This window comes from Nuphar pumila, chromosome 7 (genome assembly GCF_984573655.1).
Source record: "Nuphar pumila chromosome 7, dmNupPumi1.hap1.1, whole genome shotgun sequence".
Lineage (NCBI taxonomy): Eukaryota > Viridiplantae > Streptophyta > Magnoliopsida > Nymphaeales > Nymphaeaceae > Nuphar > Nuphar pumila.
Genome location: NC_143255.1, coordinates 5,808,136 through 5,830,754, shown reverse-complemented (window position 1 = coordinate 5,830,754; position 22,619 = coordinate 5,808,136). Strand labels below are relative to the sequence as shown.

Genomic DNA, 22,619 nt, shown 5'->3' with positions numbered 1-22,619 from the left:
ATATGAAATTTTGTGCCCGAAGCAGATTAAAGTCCGAAACCTAATACAGGTAAATGTCAGATTTTAAGCAAGTTGGATTTAGATTCGGTTTTGGCTGATCTCGGTCCGACTCCATATTTGAGCCTGGATCCAATTATTCTAGATCGGATCAAGTCAGACTTAATAATGCATAGATCCGACCGGAGTCCAACCTGTTTCCCCTCGTAAATTGAGTTGTATTTTCTCAATGAATGCAAACAACAATAGTCGCCTTTTTAAAAGAATATAAAAAATGAAGTGTATTTTCTCTTTATACAAACATTTTGTATGAAAGTACAATCAGAAGAGTTCTCCTGCAAATTCTTCGCTGTTGTCTTTTAGATTCCTGAGAGAAGACAGACTTCTTCCTAGCTGGAGAGCCACCTTCATCTCCAACAACTCTGCGTTCTCTCTCCTTCCACACTCTCTCTCTTCCAAGGCCATCTCTATAGTCCTCTCCGTCAATTTGTAGAACCCCCCACAGTTCCTGTACATCTCAAACACCATACCCACCTGACCACCATGCTCTACCGTGTTCACCAACGCAGCCATCGCGCCACAGACGGCACCCACCATGAACCCAGGCCCACCGACCACCGAGCCCACTGCACCCAGAGCAGTGAGCACAGGCCCAGCCACTGCAAGAAACCTGTTCACCCTCAACACCAACTTGCTCAATCTCACATAATCTGATATGTCCTTCTTCTTCAAGACCTTCACTACCCTTTCCATCTCTTCTTCTGTTTCTTGAGTCCAGCCATTGTCGGCGTTCTTGTTCTGCTTGACCGTTTTAGAGTTTTGTTTGCCTTCTTCTTTCTTGTTCGGCCACCAGACGGCTGGCTCGACGATCGCCGGAAACTTTTCGAGCATGCCAGGAAGCAAAGGAAGCGGGTAGGCGTGATCGATGGCGAGAATTTTTGACATGCATTCGTGGATAAAGGAGTTCATGTCGGGGCGAAGGGAGGGATGAACACGAAGTGTGTTCTCAATATGTGAGTGGAGATCTTTGAACAGTCTTGCAGCGTTCCTTTGCTCCTCAGCAAGCTGAGAAGGCTGTATCTTGTTCACCAAGCAGAGTAGCAAAGTTGATGCAGAGAACAAGATGGTGGAAGGGATAGGGATTGAGAGAGAAGAGAGGATGGTAGCAGTGAGGATGAGGGAATTCAAAGAGTCATGGAAGAGTGCGTTCCAATTGTTTCTCTGTTGAGCCAAGATGGAATGCATCTCAGCCCTGTCAGAGGCAGCTGTTGCCATCTCGTAGAGCTTGGCTAGCACAAGTGGGTCTGCTTCATCTTCCTTTTCTCTCTCTCTCCTTTCTTCTGATTTGGCCATTTGGTCATTTAAATGGGTGCTAAGAAGATTGAATTTTGGTGTAAATAAGAGAGGCGTTGTGGTCATGGCTGCCATGACAGATATTCTTCTTCCTCTATTGTGATAAACAATTGGTTTAGGGGAAGGGAAGTGAGAGATTTTTGCTTTTGGGGATTGAATGGAAAGAGAGAGAATAATAGACATGGTTGCCATAGTTTTGTGTACGAAAGAATTTGAATTTACAAGACAAGATAGAGCGAGTTCAAGGTTTGGTTGCATTTATAGGGAGAGGGAGGGGCTCTTGACGGAGTCAGATTGACTGGAGGTTGTACCATGGTCAAAGAGGGAAAACATGGCTTGGTCTTTGAGCTTTCTGAATTCAAACGTTTCTGCGGTCAGAAAGAACTGTAGTTGCCATCGACTAGTCCTCCTCTTGCTTTCGTGAAAGGAACTGGTCAATACTTGCATCGTTTGGAATCGGTTGGTGTGGAGTGAATTCAGTATATTCTTTTTTTTTTTTTTGGATGAAGGTGCTGACCTCTTCAACCGAAGTTTGACTCTCATCGAGTGTGAGGATGCCTTTCTCTGGTGGGCTCCATAAGTGCTTGGGTGTAGGTGATCCCACCTGCAAACTATCCGCTTCTGTGAACTTCGATATACAAACTGTTGGGGGTAATGTTTGCTTCCCTCGTCTGTAAGGAATCCCAGTGAAAAAAATGCAATAAGACATGAAAACATTCAGCAACAGTAATGATATAATACACAATATGTGAGAGAGTTGATTGAAAGTCCATTTCAAATGGCCGGCAACATCTGTTAATTTTTGTTTTTTACAGATTTATAACCTATAACAGTGAGTCAATTCTTTCCATTATAACCTATAACGGCGATATAGGAATGTCGCTGATATAGCAGTGAGTTAGTGATCTCACCATTATATCCCATTCCACCATTAAATTAAACAACCTTGCTGTTAAGCATTGTCATGCCACTATTAGTGTTCTTTGTTTTCGGCGAGATTCATCGTTGGTGTTGGTTCTGTTGGATTAACCACCACGATTAACGTGGTGGTTATCCACAATGTGGATACATCCCCATTGAAGGATGATCATGCCGATAAATCAGCATGAGATAAAGGGGAACGGTGCGTAACCGTTCCCACCTTATGCATATAAATGTACAGGGTATCATGAGCGACCCTGTGTGTGTGAAAAATGGAGATTGAAGGTTTGCTCACCGATTGCATACGGAAGCCTGGGCTCGTGAAGGGCTGCAGTCCGGCTGAGCAGAAAATTCCGGCGACTAACTCCGGCGACCTCCGTAAATGGCAGCATCAGGTACGCTGTCTACTGCTTTTCTTTTGTTTTGTCTATGTAGGGCCACTGCTACAGTGACGCCGTCAGGTATGCCTCCTCGCCGGAAAATCCTCGCCGGAAAACCCAACATTGGGTTATGGGCCCACACCCCGCTTCCGCTGCGGGGTGTGCTCCGGTTAGACCAGCAACGCAGGTCACCGTGGGGTGACCCTGCTGCTGGTCACCGACGCATGTCGCCGGCACCGGCGACTGTCGCCGTTGGGCGACAGATTAAAAAAAAAAAAAGGGCTCTTACCTCTGTTCATGGGGGTTTTACCTGTCGGCGAGGATCCCACCGGCGTCTTCATCTTCATCCGCCATCAGGAGGCTGCAGGAGCTGTCGCCGGCGACTATTGAGTCGCCGAATTTCTGGAAGTGCTTCTGCGGCATCAGGTTTTTTGGCTGGCGGATGGGAGCTTTTGCCGGAGAAGGGCGCCATCTGATGGCGGCATTGGTCGCCGGTGGATGGCGGCGTTGGTCGCCGGCGGACGGCGGCAATGATCGTCATCAGGCGCCGGCGTTGGCTGCCGGCAGGCGGTGGCAAAACCCTGCAACAAAATGAAAAGGGCGAAATGGGTTTCTGTAAACCCTAATTTGACCCTTAATTTTGTTTTTTCGGGTCGGGTTCATTTTTGAACCGGACCCGCCCACACGAATCCAATCCATAAGATGACCTGGATCGGATCAAGGTTTCGGGTGGGGACTCGCTCGGGTCCGACCCGGATAAGGTAAACCCCGGGTCAGACCCGGATCCAGCGATTACCGGGTCTGACCCGGATCCGACCCTTATCGGGTCTGACCCGGATCCAGTATAACCGGGTTCGACCCGGATCCGGTCCTTACCGGGTCCGACCCGGATCCAGTAATACCGGGTCCGACCCGGATCCGGTCATAACCGGGTCAGACCCGGATCCGGTTGTAATCGGGTCCGACTCGAATCAGGAATGTACCGGGTCCGACCCGGATCCGGATAACCCCGGGTCTGACCCGGATCCAGCAAGCAGTCGGGTCTGACCTGGATCCAGAAGGGTCCATGCACTATTTGGCCTGAACCGGATCAAGGACTGACTCAGACCCCTTTCGGGACCGGTTCAGAGCCGTTTTTGGCCGGTTCTTTCAAGTTTCTCACCGGTTTCGAGATGCTAAGACCCTGTTTTCTTAAATATAAGAAAATATAGGGGTTTTGGCATACAATTATAGGGTTTTTAATGAACTTTTGTTCATATTTGACCCGGTTCATAAGGTTCAGAACCGGTTTGGACCCTTTGATGACCGGTTCGGGGTTGTTTCAGACCGGTTCAGAGTGCTTTAAGACCGGTTCGTGATACATATGACTGGTTCATTCAGTCTAAGAACCATTTCCAGGGTCATATGTCTAGTCCATTCGGTTTACGGACTATTTTAAGATATAATTTTGCATATTAGCATAAAGGATAGTTAAATGAATCAGTGTTTTCATGTCACCAAAGTAACTGAATACACGTGAGTCATGAATGAATTTTATACTATCATACAGTTCCTAAGCCGATATGCACATCGTACTTATATTCATGAAACGATAGACGACCCAAAGGTAGTTTTATCGTGTTTGGAATTTAAGTAGGGTAGAATAAGGTAAATGTGTCGAGATACATCACACATGTGTATCCAAAGATACCTTGTGTTGATGGTCTATCTTCACAAGAACCTTAGTTTTACCGAATATGGTCGGTAGGCGAAGTGGTTTCGCGTGTCGGAGTTCTTACCAAAATAGGACTCCGATGACCCCCTTCACTCGCCTGGAAAGAAGCATATCAAGGGCCTTTATCTTTTTGCTTTTTCCACTAAAGTTTTTTAAGTCTCGTATGAATGCTTCCTGATACGTGTCTTTTGTCATGCAGTTTCTAGTTCTGTGATTTTAGATGGCTCTAGCTCAATTCCTTTTCTAGATGGATCCAATTTTAGTGATTGGAAAGAAACTGTTTTATTTGCATTAGGGTATATGGATCTAGATCTGGCCCTAAGGGTAGATGAACCCGCTGCCCTCACTGATCAGAGTACTGTTGATCAAAAGATTGCTTTTGAGAAGTGGGAGCGCTCGAATAGACTTAGCTTATTGCTTTTGCAATCTAAAGTAGCTAAGAACATTCGAAGTGCTATCCCACAATGCAGAACAGTGAGGGAATTCATGAATGCCATTGAGGCACAGTTTGTGAGTTCAAACAAGGCCAGAGCCAGTACCCTGATGTCAAAATTGATATTTATGAAATATACTGAAGGGGGAAACATTCGCCAGCACATTTTGGAGATGAGAAACATAGCGTCTCAGCTCAATGACATGAAGCTCACTATCTCTGATTCTTTCCTAGTGCATTTAGTTCTAACGTCCTTACCTTTGGAATACGGACCTTTCAAAATCTCGTACAACACACATAATGATGAATGGACATTTAATGAACTCATGTCCAAGTTTGTTGAAGAAGAAGAAAGGATGAAAGGTGAGAAGGTGCAAAGTGCACATATGGCTTCTCATACGTCCAAGGTAGGACCAAGGAAGAATGCATTTAAGAGAAATGCTAGGAAGAAGCCAACTGGGGATAAGTCATCCCAAGATAAGCAATCCAACTCTACTCCCATAAAGTGCTTCTTTTGCAAAAAGAAGGGACACATAAAGGCAGATTGCATAAAGTACAAGAAGTGGTTGGAAAAGAGAGGTAATTTGTCATTTGTTTCTCATGAATGTAATTTATTACAAATTCCTGAAAATAGCTGGTGGATTGATTCTGGTGCTACTGTTCATATTTCCAACTGTCTACAGTTGTTCCTGAGCAGAAGGGAACCAACAATGCATGAGAAAAGCATCTATTCGGGAAACAAGATGCGTTCACATGTGAAGGGTGTTGGAACCTGCAGGATTATTCTGGATACAGGCGTAGTTTTAGATCTTCATGATGTCTTTTATATTCCATCGTATAGTAGAAACTTAATTTCAATTTCAAAGTTGGATAAATTTGGATATTGTTTTAAGTTTGAAAATTCCAAATTGTTCATATTCAGAAATTCAATTAAAATTGGTTCTGCATCTGTTTATGATGGTTTATATAGATTGAATGTGAAGATCCAAACTCAGGAGTCTTTGACTTCTGAATACGCATTGGTTGGAAATAAACGTAGCATGACAGATGATAAATCTTACATGCTTTGGCATCGAAGGTTGGGTCATATCTCTGAAAAGAGAATAAAGAGACTGGTAAATGAAGGGATCTTGCAATCTCTAGATTTTACTGACAATGACCCATGTGTTGATTGCATAAAGGCTAAGCATACAAACACATATAAAGAGGGTGCCAAACGCAGTAGTGAGATATTAGAAATAGTCCATACGGATGTATGTGGACCGTTTCCCCCATGTTACACAGGCGAAAAATATTTCGTTACCTTTATTGATGACTATTCTCGGTATATGTATCTCTACTTGATTTTCGAAAAATCTGATGTTTTTCAGATGTTTAAAGAATTTAAGAAAGAAGTAGAGAAACAAACTGATAAGGTTATTAAAATAGTCAGGTCTGATAGAGGTGGCGAATATTATGGTAGGTTTACTGAGATGGGGCAAAGGGAAGGACCATTAGCGCGATTTCTTAAAGAGGAAGGCACTGTGCCTCAATATACCATGCCTGGTAGTGCCTATCAGAATGGTGTAGCTGAAAGGAGAAATCGTACGCTTAAAGAAATGGTCAGGGCTATGTTGAATTATTCAACACTTCCCATAAAGTTGTGGGGTGAAGCCTTAAGGACTGCTGTGCATATTTTGAATAAGGTTCCTACGAAATATGTGCCTAAAACTCCTTACGAGTTGTGGACAGGTAGGAAACCATCACTGTCTTATATGCACATATGGGGATGTCCTGCAGAGGCTAAACTGTATAACCCCCACATTAAAGCCTTTGATCCAAGAACAACCAGTGGATATTTCATTGGTTATCCAGAAAGATCAAAAGGGTACAGGTTTTACTGCCCATCTCACTCACCACAGATTGTTGAAACGGATAAGGCTAAATTCCTAGAAGATGGTTCAGTAGGATTAAGTGCACTTCAAAGCATTGATTTTGAGGAAATACAGGATCCAGTTTTATCACCTGTTAAGGAAAACATCGAAAGATACCACATTGTTATTCCTAATGATAGTGTGGTTGATCATTCGATTGTTAATGCACAAATTCAAAGTGAACCTATTGTGGACAATGCGGAAGAACATGAGCAGGATGATCAGGTTTCATCTGAGCCTGAGGAACGACCTGTTTGGAGATCCACAAGGATTAGGAGATCTGCCATACATCTTGATTATATGGTGTACCTTCAGGAGCCTGGTGATTTCATAGATATGGATGATGACCCGTTGAATTTTATGGAAGCCGTTGAAAGCAAACAATCTTTGCACTGGATTGAAGCCATGAAAGAAGAGTTAGACTCTATGGCTAAAAATCAAGTGTGGGATCTTGTCACGTTACCTAAAGGAGTAAAGCCCGTAGGGTGTAAATGGGTCTTTAAGACCAAGAAAGACTCCAAAGGTAACATAGAGAGACATAAAGCAAGATTGGTTGCTAAAGGATTCACCCAGATTGAGGGCACTGACTATAATGAGACATTTTCTCCTGTCTCAACTAAGGAGTCAATGAGGATTATTCTGGCCCTCGTAGCTCATTATGACTTAGAGCTACATCAGATGGATGTGAAAACAGCGTTCCTCAACGGGGATCTAAATGAAGAGGTATACATGGAACAACCTCTTGGTTTCTTTGAAAATGATCGTTTGGTTTGTAAGCTTAACAAATCAATATATGGACTTAAACAGGCCTCCCGACAATGGTATATTAAATTTTCCCAAGTCATTGTGACTTTCGGGTTTACAGAAAACATTAATGATCAATGTATATACCTTAAGGAAAGTGGGAGTAAGTTCATTATATTGATGTTGTATGTGGATGACATCTTACTTGCAACCAACGATATGAAGTTACTTTCAGAGACAAAACAGTTTCTTGCATCACATTTTGATATGAAAGATATAGGTGAGGCTGCTTATGTTCTTGGCATTGAGATTCGTCGAGACCGAGCAAAAGGGTTTATAGGCCTCTCCCAAAGATCCTATATAGAAAAGGTGTTAAAGTGATATGAGATGGAGAATTGTTCTCCTACTTCTACACCCATATCAAAATGTGACAAGCTGAGCCTAAAGGATTGTCCACAGAACGATATTGACAAAGCACAGATGAGTGCTTATCCATATGCATCAGTTGTTGGCAGCTTGCAGTACGCGCAGACATGTTCTCGACCAGATATTTCTTTTGCAGTAGGGGTACTTGGCAGATTTCAGTCTAATCCAGGTTTACCCCATTGGAAGGCTGCCAAGAAAGTCTTGCGGTATTTGCAAGGGACAAAAGACTATATGTTAACGTATCATAAAGTTGATCACCTCGAGGTCATTGGCTACTCAGATGCGGATTTAGGAGGATGCCTTGATAGTAGAAAGTCTACTACTGGGTACGTCTTCTTACTTGCTGGGGAAGCGATCTCTTGGAGGAGTGGAAAGCAGACAACCACTGCTGCCCACACCATGGAGGCAGAATTCATTGCATTGTACGAGACTACTTCGCAGGCTATATGGTTAAAGAACGTCATATCACAGTTAAAGGTGGTCGATTCCATTGGGAAGTCACTGAAGGTCTACTGTGATAATGAAGCTGCGGTGTCCTTTTCAAACAGCAACAAAAGTACTACGTCATGCAAGCATATGGAATTGAAGTATTTTGTTGTTAAAGAAAGGACAGAGAATCATTTAGTGCATATTGTCAATATTGATACCAAAGAGATGATCGCTGATCCTCTTACTAAAGGGCTAGCACCGGGATTATATTCCGAACATGTAATGAGGATGGGATTGTTAAACTCTTTTTGACATATGCATGTAAATAAAGTGATCACTTCCAGTCTTTTGATTCTCATTATGGTTGTTGTTAATCTCATAAGGATTAGAGATTCAACTAAGGACCTTTAGAATAGAATTTAAAGGCCATTCTATTCATCAAGTTATTTCCATAAGGTTTTTCTGGTTAAAGATTTATCGTCGGATCAAGTGGGAGAATGTTGGATTAACCACCACGATTAACGTGGTGGTTATCCACAATGTGGATACATCCCTATTGAAGGATGATTATGCCGATAAATCAACATGAGATAAAGGGGAACGGTGCGTAACCGTTCCCACCTTATGCATATAAATGTACAGGGTATCACGAGCGACCCTGTGTGTGTGAAAAATGGAGATTGAAGGTCTGCTCACCGATTGCATACGGAAGCCTGGGCTCGTGAAGGGCTGCAGTCCGGCTGAGCAGAAAATTCCGGCGACCTCCGACCTCCGTAAATGGCAGCATCAGGTACGCTGTCTACTGCTTTTCTTCTGTTTTGTCTATGCAGGGCCACTGCTACAGTGACGCCGTCAGGTATGCCTCCTCGCCGGAAAATCCTCGCCGGAAAACCCAACAGGTTCACCTTTTAACGATGAGATATAAATGTTGCCGTTATTACTCAACAAAAGTCATTTTTTTTTACAACTTGTTTGCAAGAATTCTCACTGTTATAAGCCAATAGCGGCAAAAAAAATAGGATAATAACGGTGAGATATATCATGTTTATTGACCTGCATCGTTATAGTAAATGTATCATAAAACACCATATTTGTGTACCCTAGGTTCCTGGGTCCATATTTTTTAAAATATATTCAAAGGATGATACATTCGGCAAACTAAACACAACATTTTCACGGTATTCATATGTTTATAAAACTTTATATATATTTTATACTTTTATATATGCTGATATTTTCCTGACATTTTCCAACATAGCTAATTGGTCGTGAGATTTTTCTCACTAAGGTTTGATGTAAATTTCCAACATTGTCTCGTGCCATCTCTAACACGTGTTCATGAGAACCAAATTTATTCGGTGCACGTCTGAAAGTTGAATCCTCCGGTATGGTCGTCCCTTAGCGGCGGTTTGATTGCACGGGCAGAAGTGTCTTGAATAGACCCAGTTGATAAGTCCCTATCAACGTCCACATGGGTGGATGGTGTTGAGTCATGGGATCTGTCACAAAAACATCATTTTGATCGTGTGTGACGAACCGGACACGTTATGATATGCAGACTGTGTCATGTATGGATATTAGTTTAATATTTGAACAATGACCTAAATGACTTGTTTTTATTGAAAATATCATTGCTACCCGTAAGTTAAGAGATATAACCAACATGGTCAGACCCAATTTACCGTTTACTTGACACTTTTGCCCTTTGTTTCCTAAAAAAATTGGTGTTTGATCTTTCAGGCGACTTCATTCAGGGTTGACTGATTTAAATGGATCGGGTAAGAACTGCTGCTTTGGATTGTCTTCGTTGTTGATATTGGAGAGCTTTGAAACTTTATGGGAATGAAACTTTATGGCAAAATTTTCATTCTCTAAGTTAGGACAAAACTGCTTGTTCTCATGTTCATAGACTATGTGCTTTCCTTTTCTAATCTCTTGGTCATTCAGGTCTTCTCAATTTTTGGTTCTTGAAATCCTAATTGGACGTACAGAATCTAGTATACCTCCTGCCCTTATTAGTAGTAATGGGTACTACTTTGGATTTTATATCATTTTCCTCTAAATCTTGATCCTAGTTTGGAGAGAATGAGAACTCATAAGAGTCAGTACTTGGGTTCTTCATTTAACTCTCAATTACTCATACATTTAGGTTTTTATGTACACAAACAGTACACACAAAAGCACCTTCCACGGATATCTAATTTATTAAAGTAGCTGGGTTTCCTAAATCTCCTTGAATTCTTCAGGGATATGTGAAGCCACTTAATTATGCTCTACTAAGTAGGGCTTATTCCGGCTGGACCTTTCACTATATACTTGAGCTATGACTCCCAATAAGTGTGAGTGAGTTCTCAGTTTCTTTGGACCACCATCAATATGCCGAAGTTGATGGCTTTTGGTATAAATAGAGGGATCCGTTGATCTAAAATGATACATGATAAGAGTTTTTAAAAATCCAAGTAAGAAAACAGAGGGCTCTCAATAAAAGTTCTAAGAAGAATAAATCACAAAGACAAGTAAAGACAATACAAACAATATCTCAAGCAGGCTGAATGAATAACTTGTTGGAGATTTTGATATTTTTCTAAGAATTCTACGTGTCAAGATAAGCTCCAACAAGATTTTCTAGTTAAATTTTCTAGCTAAAAGCATGCAACCAAACCAATCAAGCTAGGGTTTTTAATTGGATAGCAACAAAGAGACACTCAAAAATATTTGTTTTTATAAAATAAAAAACTTTGAAATGCAAAAAACTATTTTTACAGGAAATGACTTTTTCCATGAGATCCAACTCAAAGGAAGGTGGATCGCAGGATCAAAAACCATATCCGAAAGAAACCTTTGCCTAATGATTTATTTGGGTTCAAACACTGTCCAATAAGACCTTAAAAACAATATTATAATGATAAAAGACTTAAGGGTGGTGGAATCACATGTATGGATTTAAGATCCGAGGTGCATTCAATATCCAAAAATACTAAAAGAAATGACAAAATTGACCTTGCAGTGCCAAAATTTTAAAAATCTTTGATTCTGACATTTAGACGAGGGGTCTCATCGTGATCGCCACTATGTAGATCCTTAATTTTTTTTTTTTAAATGAGTATATTAGAAAATGAACTAGGATTCAAAATGAATCCAAATTTTAAAAATAAAAAGAGAGACGTGATGTCCACTTTACAAGCTACACACCTTTCCATCTCCATTGAAAATAAATCAACCACATTAAATACATGAAAATCTTGAGAACTGGGTTATGGCTTGCAAGGTGGCTCATACCTTACGCTTAATCTTAAAAAAAGGTGAGGTTGATTGAGCGCGACACCACCAACATTTGAAAAAATACAAAACAAAGACAAATATACAAAACTACAGGCAAACACACTTTAAATCAGTTAAAATTATGAGAGAAACGAACTCATGAGAGGCTTAGGTAGCCCTTCTAAGACATTGACTATGATAAGCAAGACAACACCTTTACAGAACACATACTTAGAGCACTACAAGAAATTTGTGGATTAGCAACGACCTCAATCTGTCACTAAACAGTTTAGCAATGGATTAGCGTTGGCTTAGCAACGGATAACTTCCATCGCAAAATTATAGTCGCTAATTAGAGACGAAAGCTATCTGTCACAAATTTCGTCGCTAATGTGTGACGAATTAGCGAATGCCATGATTCGTCTCAAGGCCATCGTTAATATACATAGATTTTGGTTTTGCGATGGATTAAAAGTCGTCACTAATTCCGTCGCTAAATTGGACGTCGGTAGTAAATAGCGACGAAAACTATCCGTCACAAACAAAAAAAATTAAAAAAAAAAAATTGTTTAAAACATAAATATCAAGAAAAAATTCTCGTGATACAATTTATATTTCCTATACAATTTATGTTTTCTATGTATAAAAAACAAAGTACACATAAAAAATACATATAAAAAGCAACTAAAATAATTTATTGATCCACTATAATTTTTGCCAAGTTCTAATTATTTACAAGTGAACATTTACATTTTTGAAACAACAAGAAGGTACAATAAATTCAACACATGAATCTAATCATCGCCAAGATTTTTTGCATCATCTTCTTTATTGTTTCGATCTGCCCATTCAGCTCCTCTATGTTGATTATCTCCAGCAACCTACAAGAGAAAAGAAAGGTTAGTATCAATAAACAAAATATAATGAAATAAATTATATGCAATACACCTAAGTTAAGGCAATCAAAGTAACATGAAATCTAACAATATGTAATACATCACATGAAACTTTCATACATGAGAGGCACCTGCAGATGAAGTTCCCCTGTCTTAAAAAAAAATTACAAAACTCATTACGGACAACGTCAAAAATTACTTCATGTAAATAGTCACGCATTGTGTCATTAATGAGCGGACGTACATTATCCCAAGAATTAGGCGGGTCAGTCAGATGCTTGGAGCTGTTGCTGACGGGAGAACTCTATGAGCCGTAACTGGAGGAAGCAATGACTGGTAAGGTGTTCATATTACTTACAAACCCGAACACGCGACCCTTTTTGGGTTCACCTGTTGCAGTCACCCATGCTGCAGGATCAAAAGGTGGATGCTGAGTGGAGTCATCGCCATATCGCTCTATCATCTGTTGCTCATATGACTCCTACAAAGTAATGATTACAGTATGAATTAAAAATTATAATATTTATGATAATTCGTATATTACAATATTTATTAATACAATAAATACATATCATTGTCGTTCTCACCTTCTCTGATACAAACTCTCCCATGGTCTTGTGTTTATGTGTTTCAACAAGTACATCCTTGTATGGCACAATGTCTCCTTTTATTTGCTTCCTGCGAAGTTAAATGATAAAAGAATTATTTAACAGGTTTGCAACAGTACTTATAAAATTAACAATATATAGATTAATGATGAGTTACCATTTTCTTTAGGTGGCTCCCAAAAGTCCTAGATCCACCTATGTGTAGATGGGCATCGAGCATTTTTGCTCGGTTTTGTGCAGCCTTCGCTGAGCGGTTTTGAAATTCATACCCCGCCCACTTGTCACATATTGTATCTTAAACATCTGACCTGATAGTAAGAGGTCCACGGCTCTTCCACTACAGTGGATCATCTATCCCGCCATATGTTTTTCTTGTTGCAATCTTCATATTGTGCATCATGTCTGCAAATCGATTGACAACCACCTTCTGTCACACCTTCCTCGCATCATACTCCTCCATCGTAGTCGCGAAGCGATTCGAAGCCTATAAATATTTTCAAAAAGTTAATAGACATGACTATAAAAAAATTTAAATATGAAACACATAAACTATAAGAAACGATTGTATACCGTGAATAAGGACCACAATCTGTCCAACACCTCCTTTGGGTACTCTTTTCATTGAGCGATCGGTCCTGGTAGATGTTGAACTAGTGAATTCGTAATCTCTCATATTACTTTTTCGGGCTTGAACCTCGCGTTGCACATGAATTGGTACAGATTAACTATCAATACACAATATTTATAAGATAAGTATAGGATAAGTGAAAATGAAATACTTACGGTCGATTATCGATATACACTATTTGAATGAGTCTTCTTGTGTCAGACTGAGAAGACCCTGCATCCAGTGTTGTCTCGTGACTTGTATGAACAACTGGTGTAGGTGGGTCATATGCAGGCGCAATATCATCTATAGAAAAATGAGTTGGAAATTCACACAACGCGCATTTAAACTAATCAAGTATACAATTAGTTAAATGATATACTTATCAAAGCAGCCCGTGAAGATGAAGGTTGAGACTGATTATCACTTGGTGATCGACCATTGTAATCTCCACGAACCATATTCTAACAAATAAAAAATGTCATGCAATACATTCAAATATTGCAATACCTTCAAATCATTCAAGTCATTGCAATACATTTTAATACATTCAAATAATTCAAATCATTCATATCAAATATTGCAATACATTCAAACATGTTACAATATATTCAAATCATAACTCTATACGTATCGAAGATACATAATCAAAAAATAAAAAACGGCATGCAATATATTCAAACATTGCAATACATTTTAATACATTCAAATAATTCAAAACATTCATATTAAATATTGCAATGCATTCAAATAATTCAAACACATTACAATACATTCAAATCATAACTCTCTATATATCGAAGATATATAATCAAAGAATAAAAAATGTCATGCAATACATTCAAACATTGCAATACCTTCAAATCATTGCAATACATTCCAATACAGTCAAATCATTCACATCAAATATTGCAGTCATTTTATCGTATGATGTTACCAATAGTATCCTAACTAGTTAAAAGAGAATCATCAGAATGCTATGATGAAGAAAATATCAAATTTATCATGCATTTGTGGTAGATGTAACAATTTGATATATCACACACACACACACACACACACACACACACACACATATATATATATATATAAATATATATATATAATATCATACAATCACAAGAACTATAATGCATACATTGATAACTTAATATTTTCATGTGCAAACTATTCATAACACGATACATTCATTTGAAGCATGTTTTCATGATACAATTTCACATGGAAGTCATAATCAAATTGAAAGTAACTTCATGCAAGCATGAATACAATCACATCAAACATTGCAATATATTCAAATCATTCATATCAAAATAATATCAAACATATACATGCAGCAAACACACTCCAATATCCCGCTAACTACTACCATGACTAGCATGGAATCTAAACTCCAAAAATAATAACACTTCTATTCTCATACATTAAAATCATGCTCAGCATGATCTCCAAACTCCATCAAAGCAGTCCTAGATATCCACAACTAAGTGAGTGTGTGAACAGAAAAGTGTTGCATCCAAGAAATTAAATAACCGATGATGCACATGCATCACTTATTCACCACGGGTATTTACCCGATTTGCATTGCTTGTGTCACTTACTTGCCACAGGTGGTAGAGCACAAGCGGGATCCGTTGAGAAATCTGCAAGAGACATTGTGTTAAAATAAAGTTTATTACTCGATAATAAAGAGGGTGACGCCCCCTGTCGAAAATGAGCCTGGATAGGGAGATACAACCATCAAGTGAAAGTGAGACAGACAGGGGCGCTGCCCCTACCGTCAGTAAGGTCAAGGCAGGGAGGTTTTGCCCCCTCCCGTATCAATCATGAGGCAAGCGGTTTTGCCCCCTGTAGAGGCTAAATTTCTTGGCAAGAGGATCTGCCTCCTGCCAGGCAAAATGGCAGGAGGATTCGCCCCCTACCGGGCAAAACAGACAAGGGGCGGGGGGCTTCGCCCCCCTGCTGAAATTATCGAGGAGAGGGGGATGAACCACCCCCTGCCAGGGAAAACAAAAGGGCAGGGGGCTTCTCCCCCTACCAATCATTCTCCGACAGCGGGGGGGGGGGGGGGGGGGGGGGGGGGGGGCTGTCGGCAAAGTCAAGACGACATGGGGGCCCCTGTCGGCATTCAAAAGGACCGGGGCAAATCCCTCTGTCATGCCAGAGAAAAAGAGGCGATTGGGGCCTCTGCCAGCCCCCCCCCCCCCCCGCCAACTACACAGGGGGGGGGGGGGGGGGGGGGGGGGGGGGGCGACAGAGGCTGTCGAGCCTCTGCTCGCCCTCCGGCAACCGTAGGGGGAAGGGGGCGGCTGCACCATACGGGAAAGAGGGATGTTTACCTGTCTTCGGGGCTCACTGAAAAATCCAGAGGGGGAGCAACGAGAGAGAGAACGGGAAGGGGCAAGAGAGGTCAATGGGCGTCGGTCGGGCGGACGGGCAAACGGAGGTTGACGGGTGCCGGGCGGGCGGGCGAAAGGAGGTTGCCTGGCGAGCGACGGCAGGATGAGGCGGTGGGCAGGTGATGGGAGGCAGACGGGCGAGCGAGCCAACGAAAGTCGTCGGGCGTCAGTCAAGTAGGCGACTGGAGGTCGCCTGGCGGCGGGCGGGCGACGGCAGAACGATGGACGGCGGCCAGATAATGGGAGGCAGACGAGCACAGGTTGGGCGATTGACTAAACAGAAATGGAAAATGGGCTCGCATTAGGGATTTACAGGAAATTTAGCGACAGATTAGCGATTGCAAAATTTCATTGCAAACTCCATCGCAAATGTGCGACAGAGTAGCGACAGAAAATTTCTAATGTTGAGCCATCGCAAAGTTGCGACGGAAATTAAGACGAAATATTGTCGTCGCTAATTCGCGACAGATTCTCGATGGAATTTTTTTCGTCGCTAAGACCGCAAATAAATTGAATGTTAGCGATGGATAGTTTTCTCTAGCTAATCCATCGCAAATTGGCGACGAAAAAAATTCGTCGGCAATTTCCGTCGCTAATTACAGTTTTTCGTGTAGTGAAGTGGTTTGCATCCAACATAATGAAGTGGTTCGGATCAAACAGAATGAATCCAAGGATAGATGATCTCGAACTATATTTGGCAAATAAGTTCGACAGAGTGAGGACGCCCAAATTGAATTAAGATCTCAATGCGACAAAGACTTCTTACTCTAGTTTTAGATGGATGAACTAGATAGGTGAATAAACTAAGTGAATCCTTATTTATAGATTCTGGGGAAAGTGAGTATTAATCTTATTGATTTAAGATTCAAATGTACAAATCCAATGGTTGTACAACAGCTTAAATTTGATGGGATGAAAATGTTACATGGCATAATCATTGGTTGATGCATGCAAAGCTAATTCCTATTGGTCAGAGTTACTTTGCTTAGAGGCTATGATTTTTTATTATAAGATTTCAAAATGAAATCTAGATTCATGGTTTATCTTCGGGACATAAAAAATAAATTTTTTAGATCTCCACGTTTCAAATTGGGTTGTAGTTATGAGAAGTTGATTTTTTTACAGATTTATAACCTATAACAGCGAGTCAATTCTTTCCATTATAACCTATAACGGCGATATAGGAATGTCACTGATATAGCAGTGAGTTAGTGATCTCACCATTATATCCCATTCCACCGTTAAAACAACTTTGCTGTTAAGGATTGTCATGCCACTATTAGTGTTCTTTATTTTCGGCGAGATTCATCGTTGGTGTTGGTTCCCCTTTTAACGATGAGATATAAATGTTGTCGTTATTACTCAACAAAATTCATTTTTTTTTACAACTTGTTTGCAAGAATTCTCACTGTTATAAGCCAATAGCGGCAAAAAAATAGGATAATAACGGTGAGATATATCATGTTTATTGACCAGCATCGTTATAGTAAATGTATCATAAAACACCATATTTATGTGCCCTAGGTTCCTGGGTCCATATTTTGATCGTGCCTATATCATAAATATAGGCTATATTTTGAAAATATATTCAAAGGATGATACATTCGGCAAACTAAACACAACATTTTCACGGTATTTATATGTTGTTATAAAACTTTATATTTATTTTATACTTTTATATATGCTGATATTTTCCTGACATTTTCCAACAGCTAATTGGTTGTGAGATTTTCCTCACTAAGGTTTTATGTAAATTTCCATTGTCGGTCTCAGAAATCTACTATCTATAAACCAATGTTCAGTATCAGTATCGGCCTTAAGCAGATATTTTATTTTCATATAGTGATTAATTAAAGATTTCTAAAACAATAATTTAATAGAGTTACAATACATTTTTTTTAGTTTAGCAAAGTGTGAAATTTTGGTTTTAGTAAAAATGAATTTTTAGTATGGACTTGGGGTCCATATGGGTTTGGACCCAATGGGTCGACCCAAATTAGTGTTTCTTATGGATTCTAAATAGTTAAAGAATATTATATTTATTTTTTTATGAGTTTGAAATGTTTATATATATATATGTATTATTAATATTGTTATTGGATTTCATTTTTACAAAATTCAGGTTTTTGGGTTTACAAGCAAACCAAACTCAAATTGATCCCGAATTAGATCCGGTTTAGTTGGATGCACTTCTAGCTTATATAGAAGATGGGCGGGGACTACTAGGCCACAAGACCCCCTCTTTCCTCTCTTTTTTCACTCCCATATCCGACACCCTCCTTTACCCTATTTCTTTTTCCCCTTTGCTAAGAGAGAAAGGAAGAAAACCTCTATTTCTTTCTTCCCCATAGCCAACCCCTCTTCTTGGGAAGTGCGCTATCAACATCAGCCATTTCAGTCCTTCATTCCCTTAGGGATTGATGCCCTTGGTAAGTTCTTTATCTTTTTTTTCATTTCCTTCATCTTCCTTTATATCTCCTTCTTTGTTTATAGAGAACTCTATCTCTCTTTCTTCCCTAATTAGCCAACTGCCTCCTCCTTGTTTTTTTGAGATTTGTGCACAACACTCTAGCATTGAAAATCATGCCCAACATAGTTGGGATTCATGCCCAACCCCTCCATTGTGGCGGTCCATGTTTTCTTCTCTACATCTTCTTCCTTCTTTAATCTTCTTCTTCGTTTATCTTCTTTGTAGAATTCCTCATAGCTAACCCCCCTTATTTTGTGTTTTTCTTGATATTTGTGCCAATAGTAGCCGCCATCTAGCATTGGGATTCATGCAAACCTTGGTGGTCGTGTGTGAAGGATGCCTATCTGTTGAGAACTAGCCTCAACTCTATCGATTTTGGAGATTGGCCAAAACCGAATCTAATTCCAACTTGCTTAAAATCCTACATTTACCTGTATTAGGGTTTGGACTTTAATCTACTTAGGGCTTAAAATTTCATATTGAGTGCACCGTCTAATTATTAATCGAATATGATATTGGGTGCAAAATCTAGCTAAATAGATTCAGTTTTGGTCAGATGTTGGATTTGAATCCTTACCGTTTCGATACAAATCCATTGTCGATCTCAGAAATCTACTATCTATAAACCAATGTTCAGTATTAGCATTGGCCTTAAGCGGATATTTTATTTTAATATAATGATTAATTAAAGATTTCTAAAACAATAATTTAATAGAGTTAGAATAAACTTTTTTTAGTTTAGCAAAGTGTGAAATTTTGGTTTTAGTAAAAATAAATTTTTAGTATGGACTTGGGGTCCATATGGGTTTGGACTGAATGGGTAGACCCAAATTAGTGTTTCTTTTGGATTCTAAATAGTTAAATAATTTTATATTTATTTTTTTATGAGTTTGAATTGTTATATATATATGTATTATTAATATTGTTATTGGATTTCATTTTTACAAAATTTAGGTTTTTGGGTTTAGAAGCAAACCGGACCTGAATTGGATCTGATTTGGTTGGGCACACTTAGAGCTGATATAGAATATGGATGGGGCCTACTAGGCCACCCCACCCCCTCTTTTCTCTCTTTTTTCACTCCCATATCCGACACCCTCCTTTACCCTCTTTCTTTTTCCTCTTTGCTACGAGAGACAAGAAGAAAACTCTCTTTCTTTCTTCTAAAGAGTTGACCCCTCTTCTTGGAAATTGCACTCCATTCCCCTAGGGATTGACGCCCATGGTAAGTTCTTCATTTTCTTCATCTTCTTCTATATCTCATTTGTTTAGAGAAAACTCTCTCTCTTTCTTCTCTAATTAGCCGACCTCCTATTCCTTGTTTTTTGGGGATTTGTGCACAACACTCTAGCATCAAAAATCATGCCCAACATAGTTGGGATTCATGCTCAACCCTTCCATTGTGGCAGTGTTTTTCCTTCTCTACATCTTTTTCCTTCTTCAATCTTCTTCTTATTATCTTTTCTGTAGAATTCCTTATAGTTGACACCCTTATTTTGTATTTTTCTTGAGATTTGTGCCAATAGTAGCAACCTTCCAGCATTGGGATTCATGCAAACCTTGGTGGCCATGTGTGAAGGATGTCTATCCGTTGAGAACCAGCCTCATCTCTATCAATTTTGGGGATTTTCTAATTCGAGAAAAATTTCCCAACCATAGTTGTCCATTTTGTGTGGAGGAGCCTTTCGGTCACAACCTCGAATTGCATGCAGCTCTGTAGTATCATTTTCAGCATGAAAATGCTACAGATAAACCTCTTTTATGCTTCATACTTGGGTTTCTTGGTATTTGCATGAGCACACCAAATGTTCGATCATTTGCTAATCATTGCATTTTTTTTATTGTGAAACCCCTTAGATTTTTTAGTTTCGCTAGATTATTTTACCGGATCTACGAGGATAAAAACCCTTAACTGAATCTTTAAAATGCATATCTAGTCTGTTTTGTTGCAATCATGTATTCTTTATTGAGTAATTAGAAATTTCATGTAGTGTAGTTTCTAATTTTGCGTAAATAGGTTGTATACATCCCTATTAGTTCAAATTCGTTAATTTTAAATTTATTATTATTTTTTATATACATTTAGAATTGTTTAGATAGCATATTAAATTTTGTTTCACGTGTTATGTATTCTAAAATTTCAGTTTTACCTTAAGAATTATGTCATACATTAAGTATTTGATAAAATGCTTAAGTGAGAAATTTTTTAGATTTTAATGTGATATTTGACATACTTCAAAACCAGTTTTTAAGTGATGATTATGTGTCAAAACTCAATTTCTAACTGATGTTGATATAAATTTACATTATGGTTTTGATTATGTCATTATATGTGAATGCATATAGTTAATTAAGTTAACATGTACATCATATTTTCAATTTTGAATAAGTGTTTATGGATTGTTGATACCCGCATTCGAATATAAATATATGCACGTGTTATTTTAAATTTTAGATGTATATAAAATGCTTAAATGTTTGTGCTATTTGGCTATATAAATTATTATGCATTTAATGTAAAAATGTGATACTTAGGCTAAGTATTAAAGCGGCTATAAGTCAATGCACATTTGAAAAAGATATAATGCTTATGAAATCAGATAAATTACTCGTGATAAATATATATGATGCAATGCATCGTACAAATAGTTAAAGAAGTTCAAAGATCATGCCGAACATGATTTGACTGTATGAGAATTGAATTTTTTTTTTATGATTTCATGCTTGACATAACTTTAGATTAACAAAAATATGAAGTATTTTTGTAGGTACATATTGTAAATGTATAATTGAAATGAATGTATGCATGACATGAAGGTCTGATTGAAATGAATGCATAAATGAAATGAATACATTACTGAATGTGTAAAGCATGTCGTTCATGTTAGAAATGTGTCATGCATAAAAATATGTTACGAATCATGCATGAAAGTATGTTATGGATGAGTCCTATCTAAGGGCATGGATGATTGAATCTTGCATAAGAATATATATGGGAGGGTTATCATGTGAGATAATTGTACTCAAAATGTAACCTATGACCTTAATGAAAGATAACCTTGTGATCTGAAATGAATGTGTATGAAGCATGCCGTGCATGTTAGAAATGTATCATGCATAAAAATATGTTATGAATCATGCATGAGAGTATGTTATGGATGAGTCCTGCCTAAGGGCATGAATGAGTAAATCCTGCATAAGTGCATGAAAGGGTTATCATGTGAGATAATTATAATGAAAATGTATCCTATGACCTTAATGAAAGATAACCTTATGATCATGGGTCTTTATGAGGCACTAATAAAATCAGGCTTTCTAAGATGGTTGGGTCAGTCCCGATCTCAATGAGAGGTTGGGTCCATCTCAATCTCTTGTTTTCCTTAAAAAGAGAAAGACAATACAAGCTTTTTGGGACATTGAGAATTTATAGAAGGTTTGAGACACCTCTTGTTCCCATCCTACAGAGATTAGGGGATAAACCACTGGGAATGAGATTTTTGCTGAGATTCAGAGAGACAAAAAAGGCATACCTCTTTGAGAAGCTAGGGTTTGAGTTGAAGCCTGCGGATGCCGGCGAGCTTCCGCGCAACGGAATCACTGCATCCTGCCAGCACCCCCAACTGCTACAGCCTGTGCATCCAACAGCAATTGCCAACAAAATTATTTGAGTGAAACAGTCAATCGGGGGGAGAGAGAGAGAGCCTTGGTAAGCAAGGGATTAGTCTGCAGTTGGAAGTGGTAATTATATTGCCATCCTCTCTTCACCATGTTTGGTGGAAGGAGAGATTTTTTTTTCTTTTATGGATTCAAGGAATATGAACGGCCGTGGGCGACTGCATATCAAAGAATAGTTTCTCTCTTTACCGCAAAGTGAACCAAGTATAGAAATGAACGATTCACCAATTGCTCCATACGGGTCCAGCGTCAAGCAGAAGACCCGGGATCGAATCCCACCGGCGCACTGGGACTGTCATCGCTTTATCACGGTTGGGTTATGTAAGATTGGGTAGTTGTGTCCAACCCGGAGTTTTACCTCACACAAAGGCAGGGCTCATTAAGTGACCTGAT

At 39.3% G+C, this 22,619-nt stretch overlaps 1 protein-coding gene across 1 annotated transcript; it reads right to left on the bottom strand.

The window, feature by feature from the left end:
• Positions 1–318: 318 nt before the first annotated feature.
• Positions 319–1,272, bottom strand: LOC149830982 (putative F-box protein At4g22030). The gene has a single exon (XM_090011862.1). It carries the CDS (start codon positions 1,270–1,272, stop codon positions 319–321), a length of 954 nt encoding a protein of 317 aa, XP_089867988.1.
• Positions 1,273–22,619: the final 21,347 nt, after the last annotated feature.

Coding starts and splice junctions, on each gene's coding strand:
- LOC149830982 (XM_090011862.1), bottom strand. CDS start 1,272: ATGGCAACAGCTGCCTCTGACAGGGCTGAGATGCATTCCATCTTGGCT.